This window comes from Chinchilla lanigera, unplaced genomic scaffold (assembly GCF_000276665.1).
Source record: "Chinchilla lanigera isolate Chin_1 unplaced genomic scaffold, ChiLan1.0 scaffold00139, whole genome shotgun sequence".
Lineage (NCBI taxonomy): Eukaryota > Metazoa > Chordata > Mammalia > Rodentia > Chinchillidae > Chinchilla > Chinchilla lanigera.
The window spans coordinates 2,775,448-2,793,041 of NW_004955540.1; the positions used below are offsets into that span (position 1 = coordinate 2,775,448).

General features: G+C 48.2%; 1 protein-coding gene across 6 annotated transcripts in view; it reads left to right on the top strand.

The window, feature by feature from the left end:
- The window catches only part of Fer1l6 (fer-1-like family member 6), a 148,651-nt gene that overhangs the window by 89,221 nt on the left and 41,836 nt on the right, over positions 1-17,594 (top strand). For all 6 annotated transcript variants that reach the window (XM_013507932.1, XM_013507931.1, XM_013507936.1 and 3 more), the window contains 5 exons: positions 2,528-2,662; positions 4,368-4,517; positions 13,967-14,077; positions 14,338-14,499; positions 15,602-15,782. In XM_013507932.1, the coding sequence (XP_013363386.1) occupies positions 2,528-2,662; positions 4,368-4,517; positions 13,967-14,077; positions 14,338-14,499; positions 15,602-15,782 (739 nt within the window). The remainder of the gene's footprint in view (positions 1-2,527; positions 2,663-4,367; positions 4,518-13,966; positions 14,078-14,337; positions 14,500-15,601; positions 15,783-17,594) is intronic.

Consider the following 17,594-nt stretch of genomic DNA (forward strand, 5'->3'; position numbering starts at 1 on the left):
CAGTGTGGATGGCTGGCTGGGATTGAACAGGTGCAGAGATTTGTTGTTTTGTTTCATTTTGGTTTTTGTGGTGCTGGGCCAGCACTTTACCACCGAATTACACTCCCAGCTGAAAATGTTTACTCATTTATAAATAAGTATGGACTGGGATGTGTGTGTGTGTGTGTGTGTGTGTGTGTGTGTGTGTGTGTGTGTAAGGGGGAGAGAGCATTTATTGAGTAGCTACTGCAGGCCAGGGAGATAATACTCCTTATCTCAGACAATGGTCATAACGGCACCGTAAAGCAGGCGCCAAGCATATTTGAATAGTAAAGCTAAAGTTTAGAGAAATGAAATCACCTGCCCAAGTTGGACATGGGAAGGTAATAAAACTAGCGTCTCATAAAGGGTTATCTGACTCCATAGCTCTCTTCTGCCATGGTATCTGCCTCCCTCTTCAGAGTGTTAGCTAAGTGTCACCACCAACTCCCAAATAATGGTTTAACACAGTTCAGTGAGTGACTCTTTACAGAAGCACCGGAGAAGTAAGGCTGAGCACGGGTGCCTCTGTAGGAGTGCAGAAGCACAGTGAGGAGTGTATTTTTATTGGAGTGAACTCTGTAGTACCTCTCAAAGGTGACTGTGGTCTTTTACACACAAGTGCAACTCTTCAGACAGGCCAGCACTCATCTGCCCATGCACACAAACAGCCACTGAGCACCTGCCACGTGCAGGGTGCTGGGTCCATGTCTAATACTGTGCCTCGCACACTGCAGGTCCTGAATAAATAAATATAATGCATGCATGGATACTGGTCTCTGCAGTCCTACAAGTGGTATTTACAGCCCGGTGCCAAGGAAGATGTCAGCATCTTTCCGTAGGAAAGGTCACAGATGCTTTAGTATGACAATATGGTGCGAATGCTGCAAGATAGAGTGCAACTCTATTTTTGAAGCAACACAAAGACCCAGTCACTGGGCTGTTGATCCTGACACAGGTGGCTTTGAAGGCAGCTCCATGACTCCTGCTCACTGCCAGGTGGATCCAGTCGTCCTCATCAGAAAGTTAGGTCTTCTCTGAAATGCTTTTGCTTCTAACCTCGTTTTATCGGAGGCACAAAATACTCTACAATCAAAAAATATGAAGGGAAGGAAATGTAAACACACAATAATTTTATGACTCACATAAAGAAGAGCCATAAAATATTATTTTGTGACCACAGTGCAAATGACTTTATGCAGTAACTGGAGATGGCTCCAGCTAAAACTGTGAGCTGAGGGCTTCCTGTGGGCTCTGGAGCTTGGAGTCCAGCCAGGCCAGGTCTTTCTCCTCACGCTACCAGTGAACAGAGGCAGTAAAGTACAGCGCAGAGCTGCTGTGGCAATTTCCCCAGGCTGCAGTGGCTGCTGTGGCCACTCGCTGGTGAAGTCACCCACTTGACTGCAGAGCCTGGAAGACAGAGCTGTGAGTGTGGGCCCTCGCCGGGGCTGGCCTCACACCTTGATGGGGCAGCTGCTGCCCAGGCACAGGCCCTTCCCACCCTGCAAACATCTCTGGCCTTGAGCTCTATGAAATGCCATGTTTCTGACATATAACTAAACACGGAACAGCATGAGAGTCAATTATGCCTTTTCTTCTCAAGCATTTTGAATGGCCTGGCAGGGGGCTGTGAACAAATTCTAGGTGACTCAGATTGGTTCTGGACCAGTTATGGCATCATGGTCTTTCCTTGACCTATGATGTCTCCGTCTGTAGAATGGGTGCAGCAACTACTAGGGTCATAGTCTGCTGTGATAGCAAACCCCATGAAAGAAAGATGTCTGCAAAATGGTGACAGTTGTTTTGACAATCCTGGCATATTCCAAGCAATAAACAAATATCCACAACGCTATTCCTACATGAACATTAGAGTTTTAAACTCAACTTTAGGATATTTGGTGACAAAATTTTATTTGTTCACAAATGAAGAGTGACTAGATCCTCTACCCTCAGTTTTCTCGTCTATGATAAGGAACACTATTAGTATTCATTGGATGAGAAGAGATAAGATTTTCAGCCTGGGCTTTAGAGCCACAGCTTCCCGGTCAAATTTTAGTTCTACCACTGGCTCACACTGGACAACTGAACCTCAGCTCCCTGGTCTTTAAAATATGTGCAAATAACTGTGTCCAGGATCACTGTGAAGTCTGAATGGGACCAGCATGTGTAGTGCAGCTGGTAGCACACAGAGAGTGCTCAATAAGGGGAGCTAGTGCTGCTGTCACAGCACTACTGAGGAGTGAGTGGAATTATTTAGGCAGCTGGGTATTAAACGTCACTCTGTTCATGAGGTGTTGTAAGCATGGAAGCTGCTCCAGGCCAGGGAATGTTTGTATCCCCCAAGCATTTAACACAGAGTAGCTGCTCAGTTTACATAGTTACTTGAATGTTGAATGAATGAGCCTGGATGGTGACCGGGGGTCCTCTCTTCCCTTCGTCTGTGTCTATTGAATGGCACTTGGAGCCCCTGACAATGCAGAGGAAGGGTTCTTCTGGTCTCCTCTTCCAGGTCATTTCCCAGACTCTGTCCCCAACTTGGAACCAGATGCTGCTATTCAATGAACTGGTGCTGCACGGAGACGAGAAGGAGCTGGCGGGGTCCCCACCGCTGGTGGTGGTGGAGCTGTACGACAGCGATGCAGTGGTGAGTATCTGCCAGGCCAGTGCCCACGGTGCCTCATTACACACACCTCACTGAGCTTCTTCCTTTGCTGTGGTGGTGGTGGTGATGCTAAGGATCAAACCCAGGGCCTCATGCACTCTAGGCAAGCTCTTAAAAATTCTTAAATTTGAGATACAACCTTACTAGCTGGGATACAGGCCTGGAACACCTCACCTGCTGACTTACTTTAAAGTAAATAAAGTCCTGGCTCTGTGAGTGGCCAGGACCCTAGATGTGCCTAGAGACAAAACTGACCCTGTGGAAGCTAGGCATGTCTATTTGCTTTACTCTGGGTTTCTGTCTTAGAGTTTCCTTTAGATTGTTTTAAAATCAGACCTAGTAGCCAACACACAGTTCCCTAGAGAAGTGATGCTCGTGGGCAACAACACAGCTGTTCTCACCCCCATTGTCCCATGTCACTGCTATTCAATAAGAGTTTTATGGGCCTCACCAGCTGGAAGAGAAAGGATGGGCCCTGTCACCAGCCTCCCTCTATAACTGCATCTCTCCGTGCTTGGCGATCGCTTCCAACCCGGCAGCAGCACATTCACCACTCATTGCACACCCACCCGCCCAAACTCCACCCCTATGCAGGACAGGTCTGACCATGGCGAGTGACCCGAGCACACAGCACTTTTGGGTCTCAGGAGTGGCTGAACTAAAACCCCATGTCCATCTGAATCCATGGCAAGTGCTGGGTCATGAATCCCAAGGCTACAAGACAGACAGCATGGCTACTAAAACCTGACCTGAGCCGAAAGGGAATGTGGGCCTTGTCTTTGGCTGCAAAGTCACTTTGCAAAGTTGCACTGAGTGGCCCCCGTAGACCAGGAGATACAGTGGTGATGGAGCACAGCCTGCATTCCCGTGTTTCCAGAGATAATGGCAGTGCAGAATGACGATGCTACAGCCCATGCAACTCCTGGGGGAAGGTGGACCTGTACTTCTGGGAGCAGGCCTGGGGCAAAGGCAGGAAGTGGTGAATCAAACTGTTCTTAAAGAAACTTAAAGGCAGTATCTTAATTTCCTCTTTTCCAAGAAAAATAGAGCAGAACTAGACCATCACTCAACTTGTCCTCCTTCACCATGATCGTCATCATCTTAGCAGGGACTGGGCACTTGTACAACAGTGACTATGGAAAGCTTACACATTGTATCATGAAACTTCTTGGCCCTATGAGTAGGCAGAATTTTTTAAGCACATTTTTAGACATGAGGCTTAAAAATGTTGATTAGCTGGCCCAAGGCTATGGAGGCAGACAGAGCAGATTTGGGAACTCAAACTCAAGTTTGTCTAGCTTTGAAGCTCCTACTCCCACCCACAGTGGTGCCCTGCCTGGAGAGGCTTTGGAATGTTCATTCCCATCTAACTTTTCATTTTACTCCTTCTAGTCCACCCAGGATGAGCATTTTAACCACACTGAATATTGCAAAGAGAGAGAGACACCCCCTAAAATCCCCCAGGACAATGTCCTTAACATTCCCTTGGGAGCCTAGGTAGATCCCACAGCTCCTCAAGCCTGTGGAATGGGGCAGAGGAGCTTAGCAGCAGAAGAGAGTGAGTCAGGAGGAAAGAGGGTAACGCTGATGCTCACAGTGTTGTGAGGGTGACTTTCCAAATTGCACTGATGTGGATCAGAACCAAGCAGCTAACAACCAAGGGACAAGAATTTCTTTTACATTCTAGGGGAAGCCAGAATATTTGGGTGCCACGGTGGCTGCCCCAGTTGTGACACTGGGTGACCAGGACTATAAGCCTCCCCAATTGTGCTATCACCCCATCTTCTGTGGGACTCTCTCTGGAGGGGACCTCCTTGCCGTGTTCGAGCTGCTGCAGGTGAGTGATCTGGAAGGGCGGGTCTGCACTAGATGTCCACCTGGTGTGCCCAGCCTGAGAAGTGGCCTTTCAGTGAAGCTGTACCTGGTTCCCCTCCCACCTGTCCCACAACTGAAAGTGTCTCCTGGAGACCAGAGGGGAACACTTAAGAACACAGGTGACGTGGAGTAGTGCTAGAGCCCTTGCACTACAATCCAGAGTCCCAGGTTGAAAAATCCTTATGGATTTGATAATCTCTGCAGGCATAGCCCTCCACATATATGCCCAAGCCCCATTTGGACCATGGAAAGATACAAATGCAGAAGGCAGTAAACATCTGGGGACTACTCACCACACACCTAGGCTGTGTTTGCTGCCTCCTTAGCTTTCATTATCCCAGACCTCCCTCAAGGCTGCTGAGAAAAGAATATGATGCTCGTATGCCAGGTAACGTGGCTGGCCACCTGCTCAAATGCAGCCTTCAGTGGTTGAGCTGACAGTTGAACTTGACCTTTGCAGCCTTTTGCTTCTTACTCTGTATTACAGTTTCCTGAAAGCAAAGAGTTTCTAGTCCTTTCCAGGAAGCCCCAGGGAGCTTAGGAACCTGTGTCCAGGAAGACCCTTTCCAGAAGCAGAGGCAGGAAGGGAAGCTGAGACCCTGAAGTCTGGATGTCCAGCAGAGAACCCAACAGGACATGGACAGGACAGAGGAAATGTGGATAGGCTGGGATCAGATCCTCCCCTGGACCTTCCACTCACTGTGACATCAGGAAGACTAGTGGTGCTTTACCTGGGGGCCAGACCAGTCCTTCTGTCTTACTCAATTTAGGTACTTATAATAAATTCCATAGCCTGGCTGGTTTGAACCACAGACATTTATTTCTCACAGTTCTGGAGGCTGGAAGTCCTCAGTAGAGGCACTGGCAGATCTGGTGTCTAGTGAGGGCCTTCATCCTCATTTGTGGGCATCTGTATCTTCAAAGGCTGAGAGATAAGTGATCTTTCTTGGTTCTTTTATTAGGACACCCTGATTCTTCATGATGGTTCTGCCCCCATGAGCTAATCATATCCAAAGCCTGCACCTCCAAATGCCATATCACATTGGGGTGGGGGTTAAGGTCAGAAGTTAGATGCCAGGTAGACAGATTTCCATCTGCTGTGAGGCTAGAGAACATTAAGATGAAGGAAGAGATTCAGGGTTATATGCACTTATGTTCAAACCCAAACTCTGCAGTCATCTGCAACCTGAAGTTACTTTGGCCACAGTGATGAGATCATAAGCTCATCCTGTCAAAGGCTTTGACTATGATTTGTTTTCTACTCCACCCAAGAAAGAACATTTTCAGGATGAAATGGCTGCTTTGGAGAAGGAGTGAGCTCTCTGTCAGGAAATCTGCATCTAAATGAGCTCTTGGGGGAACGGAGTAGTGAAAATTCAAGCTCTGGCTCCCTTTGCATGATGATTACAGCCTAGGAAGGTAGGCGAGGACTGGAAAAAATATCTTTCCTAAAATATTAGGTTTTAGGATTCCAGGATAATAAACCAAGTGGATTGCAATAGAATCATCTGTAGCCAGGTAGATGTGAATTGCACAGAAATGTGGATGGTCAGAGGCGAAGACAACCTTGGAAGCCAGCAGGTCTAGTCTTCCCTCAACTGAGAGTCCAGGTTGTTTTAGGCTGTCACTGAGCAATTTTAGATCAAAACCATATTTAGCATGAAATAATACTGATTCCATATGTAGGGACTTTGCGTTTGTTGATCTTCCTAACATGTCTGGAGCAAAATCTAGTCTGTTTCTCTGTCTGTAGTATCTCTCTCACTTGGCAGCTTCTCTTTCTAGAGAAAGCACAGATCCCACACTCAGCACCTCCAGAGATGATCAGTGGTACCCAGGAAACATTCCCCAGAGTCTGCTTCTTGGAACACTAGTCCTTCCAAATGCAATGGACAAAAAGTTCAAGAATCACCTTGTATCCCAATAACAATATTTTGTTTTCATTTAAAGTTAATTGCCATTTACCGCAAGTGGTACTTACGTTACCTACCAACATGCAGTTTTCATTTTATTTCATTTTAATTTTTAAACACCAAAGCTGTGGCCAGTAAAAAATGGCTACTGGATAATGTTAGGGTGGTAAATGGTTGGTATGGGAAAGCTGCTTCTGTTCCAGCACTGGCACTTTGCTTGTGAGAAAGCTGAGGCTCAAGGAGCCAGGCACTTGCCCTTTTCAACACACAGCTGTCCTCCCACGCACTCTGGGCCCAAGTGTGCCATTTGTCAGTGAGCGGCTGGGCACATTGATCCGTTCAGGCCCAGGTGGGCTCAGCAATCCAAGTCCTGTGTTGCACCTACCCTGCTGCCTCAGCCCTGAGCTCGCACCCTGGGGAGCCACCTGCTGCTTCCCGGCTAACTGGATAGGAGATGCATGGTGAGAGGTAACAAGCTTAAAAGATACAACTCACACACGTTTCACTGGGAGTTCTTATTTGAGAATCAGCAGGACTGTCAGAACACAGATCTCACACACTCTGAGAAGATGGGGACGGGAAATGCTCTCATTTGTCCGCAGCCTCTCTCGGTTTTCACCTGTGGGTGAATGACTTTGCCTTCCCAGTCTCTGTCAGTGAAACACTTTCCTGTTCCAGAAGGACGTAAGAGGCTGGTCTCTCCATGCACCACATCAAAATCACCATTCCCCTTTCCCTCCTCTACCAAGATAGTTGCTCTCTGTCCTCTCGGTGCCAGTCCAAACCCTGTTGTTGGCCTGGACATCCTGGCTTGGAGATTCAATCGGCCTTAGCATTGCTCGCTGGGTCCACATCAGTGGCCATAATGGCCCTGAAGTTCCTGCAAGTTCCTCTCTCTTCTGCTGCCCTGGCTCCCTGCTTTCCTGTGTGGAGGCCACATGGGGTTTCTCACCGCTCGCAGTGGCCTCCTGGGCTCTCCCTGTCCACCCTCACCTCATCTCTAACTCAACTCCTTCCCACCACTCTCCTCTCTAGAAACCCTCGGGGGCACCTTGTTTCTTACCCATGGGAACATTTCGCAAAGCCTGATTTCGAACACTATTCTTCCAAATAGAATAAAAGAAAAATTTAAAATACGCTTCATATTATATCTCTTTTGGGGATCTGAAATGCCCAGTACTATGGTAAGGTTCTGAGTAGTCCTACAATAAATGATGCTTTTTATTTTTTTCAAAACCCAGTATTTCCCAAACGTATGACTACAAAACTTATATATTTGATAACTGTTAATATTCCACAGACAGAAAACCTAGCTTATAAGAGTCTGCCAAATTTCCACAGCCTGGCTTTTCAACTGTCCTCTCTGCCCAGACAACTCCCCTGCCCCATGTACCTGTCTGAGAAAATGGCCATCACCAAATTTTGGAACCAGAGATGCCTCTCCCAGGAAGGTTTCTCACGCCACCTCAATCTTATTCAGTGATCTCTCCTCTTCCATCCTAGGCTTTGCCTCTTTTTATTCAGTTCAGGGCAGTCACTGGTATGACTTGTGTCTAGATGTTCCCCCCAAGCAGTCATATGCGGGTCTTTTCAGAGGTATCTGGATTTAGGGTATGATGCTGGGGTTAAGGATGTGATGCTGGGACTGATTCAAGGTTCAATGCTAGGATTAAGGGTGCCCTACCCTGGACCTAGATAAGAGACAGAAAGAAGGCTGCTTGTTGCGTGATGCTTTGCTATTTTGCTTCTTGCTGCCTTGCTGCCTTCTGCTTTCTGCCTGCTGTGAACTGTTTCTCCTCTGCCATGCACCACCCTTCCTTGGAGGCAGCTAACTATGAACTGAACTTCCACAAACTTTGAGCTACAATAAACCTTTCCTACTTTTACTTTAGGTATCAGGTATTTTGTCTCAGCAACAAGAAAAGTAACTAAGACAATTGTTTTGTTTTTGTTTTTTTGAGACAGGGTCTTGCTATGCAGTTCAGGCTGGCTTTGAGCTCATTTTGTAGCCCAAGTTGGTCTCAAACTTGCAATGATCCTCCTGCTTCAGCTTCCTGAGTGCTGGGATTACAGGCATGCACCAACATGCCTGGCTGACAATTGTTAACAGGCTATTGAAAGATGCTCATCTCCTCCATCAGTTTCTAAATTTCTTAAAGAAAGAACTGCTTTACATTTGATTTATACATTCAAATACAGATTTATTGAGTGTCTACTATGTGCTCGGTATGTGCCTAAGGAATCTTCCTAACCAAACAAAACAATAGCTCTCTCTGTCCATGTGGGAATTATGCTCTAGGGAGAGGAGATAGCAGACACTATGTAAATTATAACAGCAATGTGCAAACTCTGTAGTGTGTTACAATGTGACTAATGCTGAGGAAAGAAGGTAAAGTAATATGACATGAAGTGGCCGTGGGTATGGTAGGAGTAAGGACAGGTGCGACAGTTTAGGTATCCAAGGAAGCATCCCTGGGAAGTGGTATTTAAGTGGGAGAAAGGACCAAGCCATGTACATAACTGGGCAAAGAGCTTTCCGTGCAGAAGGAATAGCAAGTGAGCCCCTGAAGCCTGTTTGCCTGGTGTGCTCATGGAGGCTGGCACGGCTGGGGTGGAGGGAAGGATGTGGAGAGAAGGCGATGAGGCCACAGAGCTGTGTGAGGGCCTTGGCGTGTGCTCCTGGAGAGGTAGGAAGCCTGGGCAGGCTTTCAGCCTGCTATTGGACCTAGATGAAATGTAATACGTGCCGGGATGAGTGTGTTCTGAAAGGCCAGGTCTGGCCTCAGGCAGAGGCCATCAGATGGAGATAAGACTGTAGCCATGAAAAGGAAGACAAATGGCTTCTGAGTCTGTGTTCAGGGTAGAGACCTCCTGGCTGGTTGATGGATTTGAAGTGGAACTGGGAGCTTCGTCTCCATGGCACACACAGAAGCCTGCAATAATACTTTATACAAAGTAGACTTTCAATGAAATATTTTCCAAAGTATTTGTCACTCATTCGATGCACAAATCTTCACAGAGTTCTGTGTATGAGGTTGATTTCAACTCTCAGGCCATTCCCTGGGCCACTTCCAGCACTTCCTTCTGCAGCTGCAGACAAGTCTTGTTTTTGCATTTTTGCTTTCTTGTCCCTTAGTCCTCCCTCTCTACACTTAGAAAGCTGTTTCCCCTAGACTTATAACATTCTTCTTGTTTCGAGTCCTCGCTGTCCTTTTAGAAATTTCCTCTTTCCTGCTGTTTGTATGTTCTCCTCCCAGAAAATGTACCTTCCTCTTGTAGAATGTTTTGCTTCCTGTATTAGTTTCCTGTTTAGTGTAATAAATTACTACAAACATGGTGGCTTAAGATAACACACATTTATCATCTTATACTTCTGGAGCTCAGCAGTCTGGAAGTGGTCTAGCTGAACTGAAACCAAGGAGTCAGCAGCCTCATGTTCCTTCTGGAGGTTCTGAGGTAAGCCCCCTAGAGGCCACCTGCATTCGTTGGCTAGTGGTCTCTTCCTGTGTCTTAACGCCAGCAGTGTAGCTTCTTCAAATCAATCTCTCTGTCTCATTTGTCTCTCCTCTACTTTCACCATCCTGTGTTCTCTGATGCTACACCTCCTTGCTGTTTTATAAGGCCCCTGTGATTACAAGGAGCTCAGCCAGATAATGCAGAATAATCTCCCCACCTCAAAAACCTTAATTCCATCACATCTTCCATGTCCCATTTGCCATGGAAGGTTATATATTCTGTAGGCTCTGGGATTTAGTATATGGAGATCTTTGGGGAGCTAGTATTCTGCCTACCACACCTCCCAACTCCTAGAATTGTCTGTCTAATCTTTTGACAGAAGGAGTGTAATGCACATCCCCAGAAGAGGTATTTCCACCTGGTCTGTGTGACTGGAACCCCTTGGACTTGGCTGTGTGCCTCCTTCGTGCATTGTATGTCAGTTCTGTCCTCTTAGAACCTATTGTTCCTTCTCATTTCACTTCCTAGGAATTTCTCCTTGCCATCATGGGAGCTTTCTCTAGTTTCTTTATGTATTTTTAGCTTTGTCTCTAGGGTACAGAATATGGGGACCCTATACCCTGTCTTTCACCTGTCTTCCCATTGGTGGAGAATGAACTCTTCTTCCTTTATGTTCAGCATGCATTAAATCATCTCATTAGAAGTCTGAAAGAGGTGACTGGGCTGCCTTCAGACAGCATCTCTGTGTGATTTGTAATGGTAACATTATCACTGGATAAATGATTCACTAATCTTGACTTTACAGAAGCCACTCACCAGAAAGTAAATCAGGGACCAGGGCAGGCAAGCAGGCTGAGATCTTGAGCATTGTTAAGATTCTCCAACAGAAGCCCTGTACCCTGAAGAGAATCCCAAGTCGTCAGCCTGACCACAGAGTCCACACTGGCCTCATCTAGAGACCAGCAAGTGAGCGCACTCCTGGGCACTTGTCCCAGTTCCTCTGTGAGAGGCGCTATCTGCTGCGGCATCACCTCTGTGCAGATTCACGCTCAGTGCTGCTTCTGGCTTGTCCAAAAACTCACTCTTTGACTTGGGCCCAACCAATTTCCTCTGGGATCTTGTTTGCCAGGGTTGGCAACAAACTCTTCCAGCATTCTGAAGGTACCAGCCATTGCTTGGGATTCCCTGTCTCTGCTGAAAAGATGACTCTCATTCTGGTTGTGGCTTATAAAGTGACATTCTTGTTTTTACCTGTTCACTAAGGTCTTCTTTCCAGGGACTGCATTTTCAGTCCCAGAACTCCACTCTCTTCCTTTGTGTTATACATTTTGGTGCTCTGTTGAGAATCTTATTCTTAGATCTTGCTAAATAGAGTTAGCCTTGTAATATTAGAGTTCATATCTAGTTTATACATTATCAGACATCTAGGGACCTCTCCCTCTGATTGCTCTTTCTCTTTGCTTTTAATCATACTGTCATTTTTCCTTGTGTGCCTTATTCTATTGCATGCTAGACATTATATATAACAATATGTAGGGAAAATTTGAGCCTAGGATGGTATTGTTTCTTTCCATTTAAATGTCCTTCTGAGGTATTTTGAGGCCAGCAGCAGTCTGGATCATCTCTAACCAACTAGAGACTGAGATGATTTGAGGTTAAGCTTTATTCTCTGCAAAGGTCAGTAAATTTCCAGTTTGCCTTGACTCAGGGAACTGCTAAGTGCCAGGAAGTAGGCCAACTGCTTCCTTGCCATCTCAGCGGTTCTTCACAGCAGATCCGTGAACTGGACAGCGCAGATCTGAGACTCAGAGACACTGAGTAACTTCTCCAAGTTCTCAGTGAGGATGGAGCCCTGCGCCGGTCCCTTGCCGCTGTGCTGGATATGCACTGCATGGGACAAATGATGGCTGAGGGGGACAGAGGGGAGGAAAGGTCCCGAGCATCAAGGTGGCCAGAGTGATTTCCGGATGGGCAGCGTCCTGCATTCGCCAGGAGCAGGGGCCTCCTTAGTGTTTCTAAGCAGCTGCCTGCCTTGCCCCATCCTTGCCGAGCCCTGCAGCTGGGCCTTTGGAGGAGCTCACCCTGCTCCTCCCTGATTCTCACCATTTCGCCTTCATAACAATCCTCACTTATCTTGAGCCTGTGCACTGACTACCTGCACACCATGTAGCCTCAGAGATCTCTCAAGAGCTGTGTGGAAATCTAAAGGATATGGGCTTCTTCAGGGCATTGCTCAGGCTGGCACCTCTGCAGCCGCAGAACAAGGAATCGCGGGGCCTGTTAGAAAGCACACAGGGGTGGGTCCAGAGCCTGGGAAGGCGGCGCAGGGAGGAGGCGGGAGGGGGGAGGGCTGGTTTATGGGTAGAAAGGCACACAGCTGGGTAGGAGGAGGAACTTCTAAGGTCCCACAGCACAGTGGGATAAATCATGATGACAACAGTAACGGTTTCTAAATGGCAAGAGGGGGTTTCAAATGCTCGCAATACAGAGGAGTGGTCAATGTCTCGGCGGGTGGCTGTGTTGCTTTCCCCGCTCTGAGCACTGCTCATTGTATGCGTGTTTTGAAATGTCACACGACGCCCCTCAGTGTGCACAATTACTCTATGTCAAACATCAAGAGAGAATAAAAAGCTTGTCCAGAGGCAGCTGCTCCAGCACCAGCATCCCAGCTGTTTTATGGCCTTGGCTTTGAAACCAAGAAGCAGTTTGCTTCTCAGTGAGGGGGGTCACAGGCTGCACTGCCCAGCTGGTCATGCCAGGCAGCACGGGCAGTTGCCCTCGTCTGGCTTTTCCGCCAGCTCCTTCTGCTCTGCAGCTTTGTCATCTCAAGCCTGTTTGGGGTCTGCGGTGTCTGCTCTCTTTTTTCTAAGCTTTCTTGTAATTAGCCGTTGCCTCCCAGAATATGTCTGCGCACAGGAAACAGCGTACGTTCGTGCTCTGCAGGCTCCAGTGAGCGCGGGGATTTTTCCAGCATGTGGAGCTGATGTATCAGTTGGCCAATAAACATTTATCAGAACTCGCTGAATATGCAGTGCTGCTTGAGGAGCCTGGAGAATGAAATGAAGTAAACAAAGGCTTGTCACAGCCCAGTCATGCAGGAATTTCAGGCAAACAGTGGTGAAGAGAACCGCTGCTCCACAGCAACGCTCGTGGGACATCTGATTCCTGAGAGGCTTGAAGGTTCATCAGGCCCAAGAGTGAGGCTCAGAGAGGGGAAGAGACTTGTAAAAGGGCATGCAGCGAGACCAAATGTTTGCAGTAAGTCTGTAAAGAGGACATGCTGCATTCAGAAGGTCTGAGGATGTGACATGTTGTATTCAAAAGGGCCACCATGGCTGGGACCAAACAGGAAAGGCTTCTTGAGAGATGCGTGTGGTGAGCCAGGTCTCGAGGGCACATGGGGGGCATGCAGGAGAAGGACCCCTCCTTTGTGTGTGGCCTGAGTCCTTTGTGGGAGATTCCAGCAAAGCACAGCAATTGTCCACCCGCAGCGGGTCAGTAGCCTCAAGTGCACAGGAAGGGACATGGGTTCCGCCTTCAAAAGGATTCATTTTCTGTCCCCCTGAGGATGTGGTGCTCTGTGTCACTAATCACAAGTCTCTAGGAGCCGTGCTTATGGCTTTTCTGGAGTTCCTCCAAGCCCCTCCTCGTCAGCAGCTGTCACGTCTGTGTCGTTTGTTGAGTGTGGTGCTCCCTCTCTGTCTTTTTCCCATTTTCCTTTGATACAGTGCCCTCACTGACAGCTATGTCTTACCAACCTTCCAGCCTGGCCTAACCGGTGAGGGTGAACCCTTTGTAGCTTTCCGTGATAACGGACAGCCCGCTGTGGCATGCACGCCTTACATTCGCCTAAGTGCTCACTAAGTGCTGGTCATTCTGGCAAATTAATACATCTGCCAATTAATAAATAACTAAACATGGAAACTGCCTGGCCCTTATTGCTTTTTAAGTTAACAAGACCGTGACGCCTTACTCGGGTGATCTGGTGGCACCACAGTCTCCCTTGCTCCTGTCCTTCTCACCAGCACCCATTGTGTGACAGGTCCCTTCTGATGGGCTGCAAGCACTTCCTCCCATCGACCCACCAGATGTCGCCCAAATCTACCCAGTTCCTGCCAACATCCGGCCAGTGCTGAGTAAATACCGTGTAGAGGTGCGGCTCAGGGAAGGGCGGGAGTTGTCCCTTGAGACTACAGGGCAGAGCCCCTGCCTGCACCCTGGGAGGGAGGGATGATGTGGGACTAGAAGTTGAGCCAAGGGGAAGCCCATCCAGCGGCAGCTGGCAAGTGGAGCTCCCACAAAGTGGAAGGGCATACTGAGGTCCTCGGGCTCATCTGACTTCCTGCACCCCGGGGCTTGCCCATGGCTCCTCCTCCGGTCTGTAGGTGACACCTCTGTGGGTGCTCTCCTCAGGTCCTCTTCTGGGGAGTCCGAGAAATGAAGAAGGTGCAGCTCCTGTCTGTGGACCGGCCACAGGTTCTCATCGAGTGTGGGGGACGAGGAGTGAAGTCCTGTGTGATCCAGAGCTACAAGAACAACCCCAACTTCAGCATCCAGGCAGACACTTTCGAAGTGGTAGGCACCCCTCTCTCCTGCCTGCTCACCCCCTTCCCAGATGGCCCCATGCCCTCATCCATTGGGCTTGATGGATACACATCAGCTGTAAGAAAGAGCAGTGTCATTGAGAAAGGCCAGAATGTCAGGATGAGATAAAACAGCTGTTTGTTATTGTTGTTTTCAAAGTTTTTGAGTGTAGACCACGCAACAAATCAAAACAGGTTGAAAAACTTTTGCCTGGAACAGTGGTTCCAACCCATCCAGATCAGCTTCACCTGCAAGCTTGGTAGAAACGCACACCCCAGGCCCCATCCCAGCACGGCCAAAGCAGAAACTGCACAATGTGGCCAACATCTCTCGTTCTTGAACAGCGGGTCCTCTGGGGGACTCTGACACATGTGAAATTTGTGAGCACTGACCTAGAAGATAGCCTACTGACATTTATTTCAGTAGCTAGATTTCGTAAAGGTCATTTGTACTTGGAACATCAGTAGTTTGCATGTGCCCTTATCCTTCTAAAATGATGGTTTTTGGCACCTGTGTTTCTTATTTTAGTATTTCAGCGTGCTTTTTTGCTCTCTGATTTGGAATTAACTGTGTAGAAGTTTGCTTTGTAGGACTCAGTCAGCTCCACACCACACGTCCTCTTAAACTGGCAAAGACTACAGCTGAGGACTGTGCAGGGTTTGTACCTGTTCAAGTGGGGCTGAACTGAGTCTCAGGGGCTGCAGGGGAGATGAGGGTGTCAGGTGCTGTCCCCTCACCCACCTTCCATGTTCAAGGGCTCAACTTTCATCTGTTTTACATGTTGGGGAGAAGCAAAGGTCATTAGGCATGGTGCTTCTGCTGGCCAATGGTGATGACATACAGGACTGAAAACACTGCCGCAGGGTTTGGGTAACTTAAACCTGCGATGCAGTGGCAGACGTCACTCCTATCTTTGGTCCTTGTTCTTTGGCTTGGGAAGACAAGGCTCCAGGGTTTTGGCAGCAGCAGGGCTGGACTCAGGAGCAGAACAGCAAGGCTGGTGTCAGGAGGATGGATGCCCACCGGCTTCAGGTCTTGCCAGACAGGTCAGCTGGGCAGGGAGAGCCTGGCTTCATCCTGGCCTCTCCTGTAGGAGCTGCCTGAGAACGAGCTCCTGCACCCGCCGCTGAGCATCTGCGTGGTGGACTGGAGAGCTTTCGGGAGGAGCACGCTCGTGGGCACGTACACCATCAACTGCTTGAAGCAGTTTTTGGGGAAAGCCAGAGAGCCCCTGGCCCTGGCCTCCCGGATGGATGGAGCCGAAGCAGAGCCAGGTAGGAGCGCCTCCCGCATTTTGGAGCTGCAGTTCGGAGTCCGGGCCCGCAGGTACCGGCTGTGGGAGTGAGTGGCTGGGGTCTTTTGCTAACTTTGCTCCTGCAGCCTCCTCTGCCTTCTCCGGCTGCCAAATTCTTAGACACATGTCAGGCTCTGCCCCTCTAGATGACATGGGGGCTATGACAGACTCCCTCGCCTCTCCACTCCGATGTTTTCTTGGATTTAGGTTTGGTGTTATTTTAGTTTGTTCCATTTTGCTGTCAGGTGTGCCGAGCTGAGCTAATAGCACTTCTCAGCTCTGTGCTGTAAAGCCTTATTGACCTAGTCCAGGCTTCTCTGTCTTCACCACCATCTTCCTGTGCCTTGTTCCCAGCTCCACTACTAGTCTCCTCCACGTGGGCGCCATGTTACCATCCTCGTAAACGTCAAACACATTGAACCCACATACACGACACAGAGCAGGCCTCTTCCTTTGGTTTCCTGGTCTTTTAACAATACCATGTTTTCCAGTTTTTCCATACTGCCTGTGTATATTCGCTCTTACAGCTACCTACTGTACCTTCTGTGTTTTGGTTTTCCTTTCCTTTGGTATCGGCCCCTAGGCGGCCTGCAATTCCCCCTTCCACAAATGGTGCTATGATGAATGTCCTTGTGCACGTTCCCTGAGGGAAAATGCTGGGTAGGAATTTCTCAGGAATGTGCCCCTGGGTCGCAGGGAATGTGCCCATGTAATTCCAGTGAGTACGGCCAGAGGGCGCTCCAGAGTACTTTACCGATTACCGTGACAGTGCCGCTCCTCAACAGCGCCTGTTACCAAATTTCGGAGTTTTTGTTTTGGCTTGTTTGGCTTTTGGTTTTCGCTACTCTGTGAATGGAAAGTAGCATGTCATTGTTATTTGAGCTCAGATTTCTCTGACTGGTATTGAATGAGTGCCTCTCAAAGCATCCTTGCTGCCCTCTTCCTCTTTCCCTCTGTGATTTGCTGACTCATATCCTTTGCTCATATTGTATGTGGTTCCTTGAGTTTCCGTTTTGATTCACAAGTTCTTTAGGTATTCTAGATGCTCATATATATATTCCTCCCAGTAGGGTAACTACGAAACTTGCCTACAGTCTAAATCTCTGTAGAAATCCTAAATTTTGATGCAATAAGATCCACCCATGTTTGGAACTTTGGTTTATACTTTTCAATTCTGGTTTAAAACTTTTTCTCTCCTTTGGTCATAAATATATCAATGTCTTATTTTCTTCAGTTAGCTTTATGATTTTAGTTTTCATACATAGATATTCAACCCCCCTGCATTTGCACATGATGCTAGGTAGGTATCCAGCTGCACATTTCCCCCCTAAAGACCCGGTGATCGATCAGTCATATCTTCCTCCACTGATTTCCCCACTTTCTCATAAATCAAGTTTCCTTGCACCTCCTGCCTATTCCTGAGCTCTCTAGTCTGCACTACTGGTTTCTTTGTCTCTGCGTCTAGCAGGGTGGAGACCTAGGAGAGTTTTTTGGATGAATTTGCTGTAAAAAGCCCAGCAGCTGTAGGAAGAAAAACCCTGGAGGCCTTGGCAGCCTGGAGACTTGGACTGGGAACTGTCCTTAGTACTGAATCCTACAGCGCCAGCTGTAGAGAGAGGGCATTTGACAGCAAAGAGCAGTGCAGTGTCCCTGGAGTGGCACAATTAGCCCAGCTAAGGATCTCATGAAGTCCATGGATAAATCTCTGCTCTCTGCCACACACATGCCATCAGTGCCCAGAGTTCTGCCTATACTTGTGGGGGCCACTGACTCCTGCCTCTTCCAAAGGATC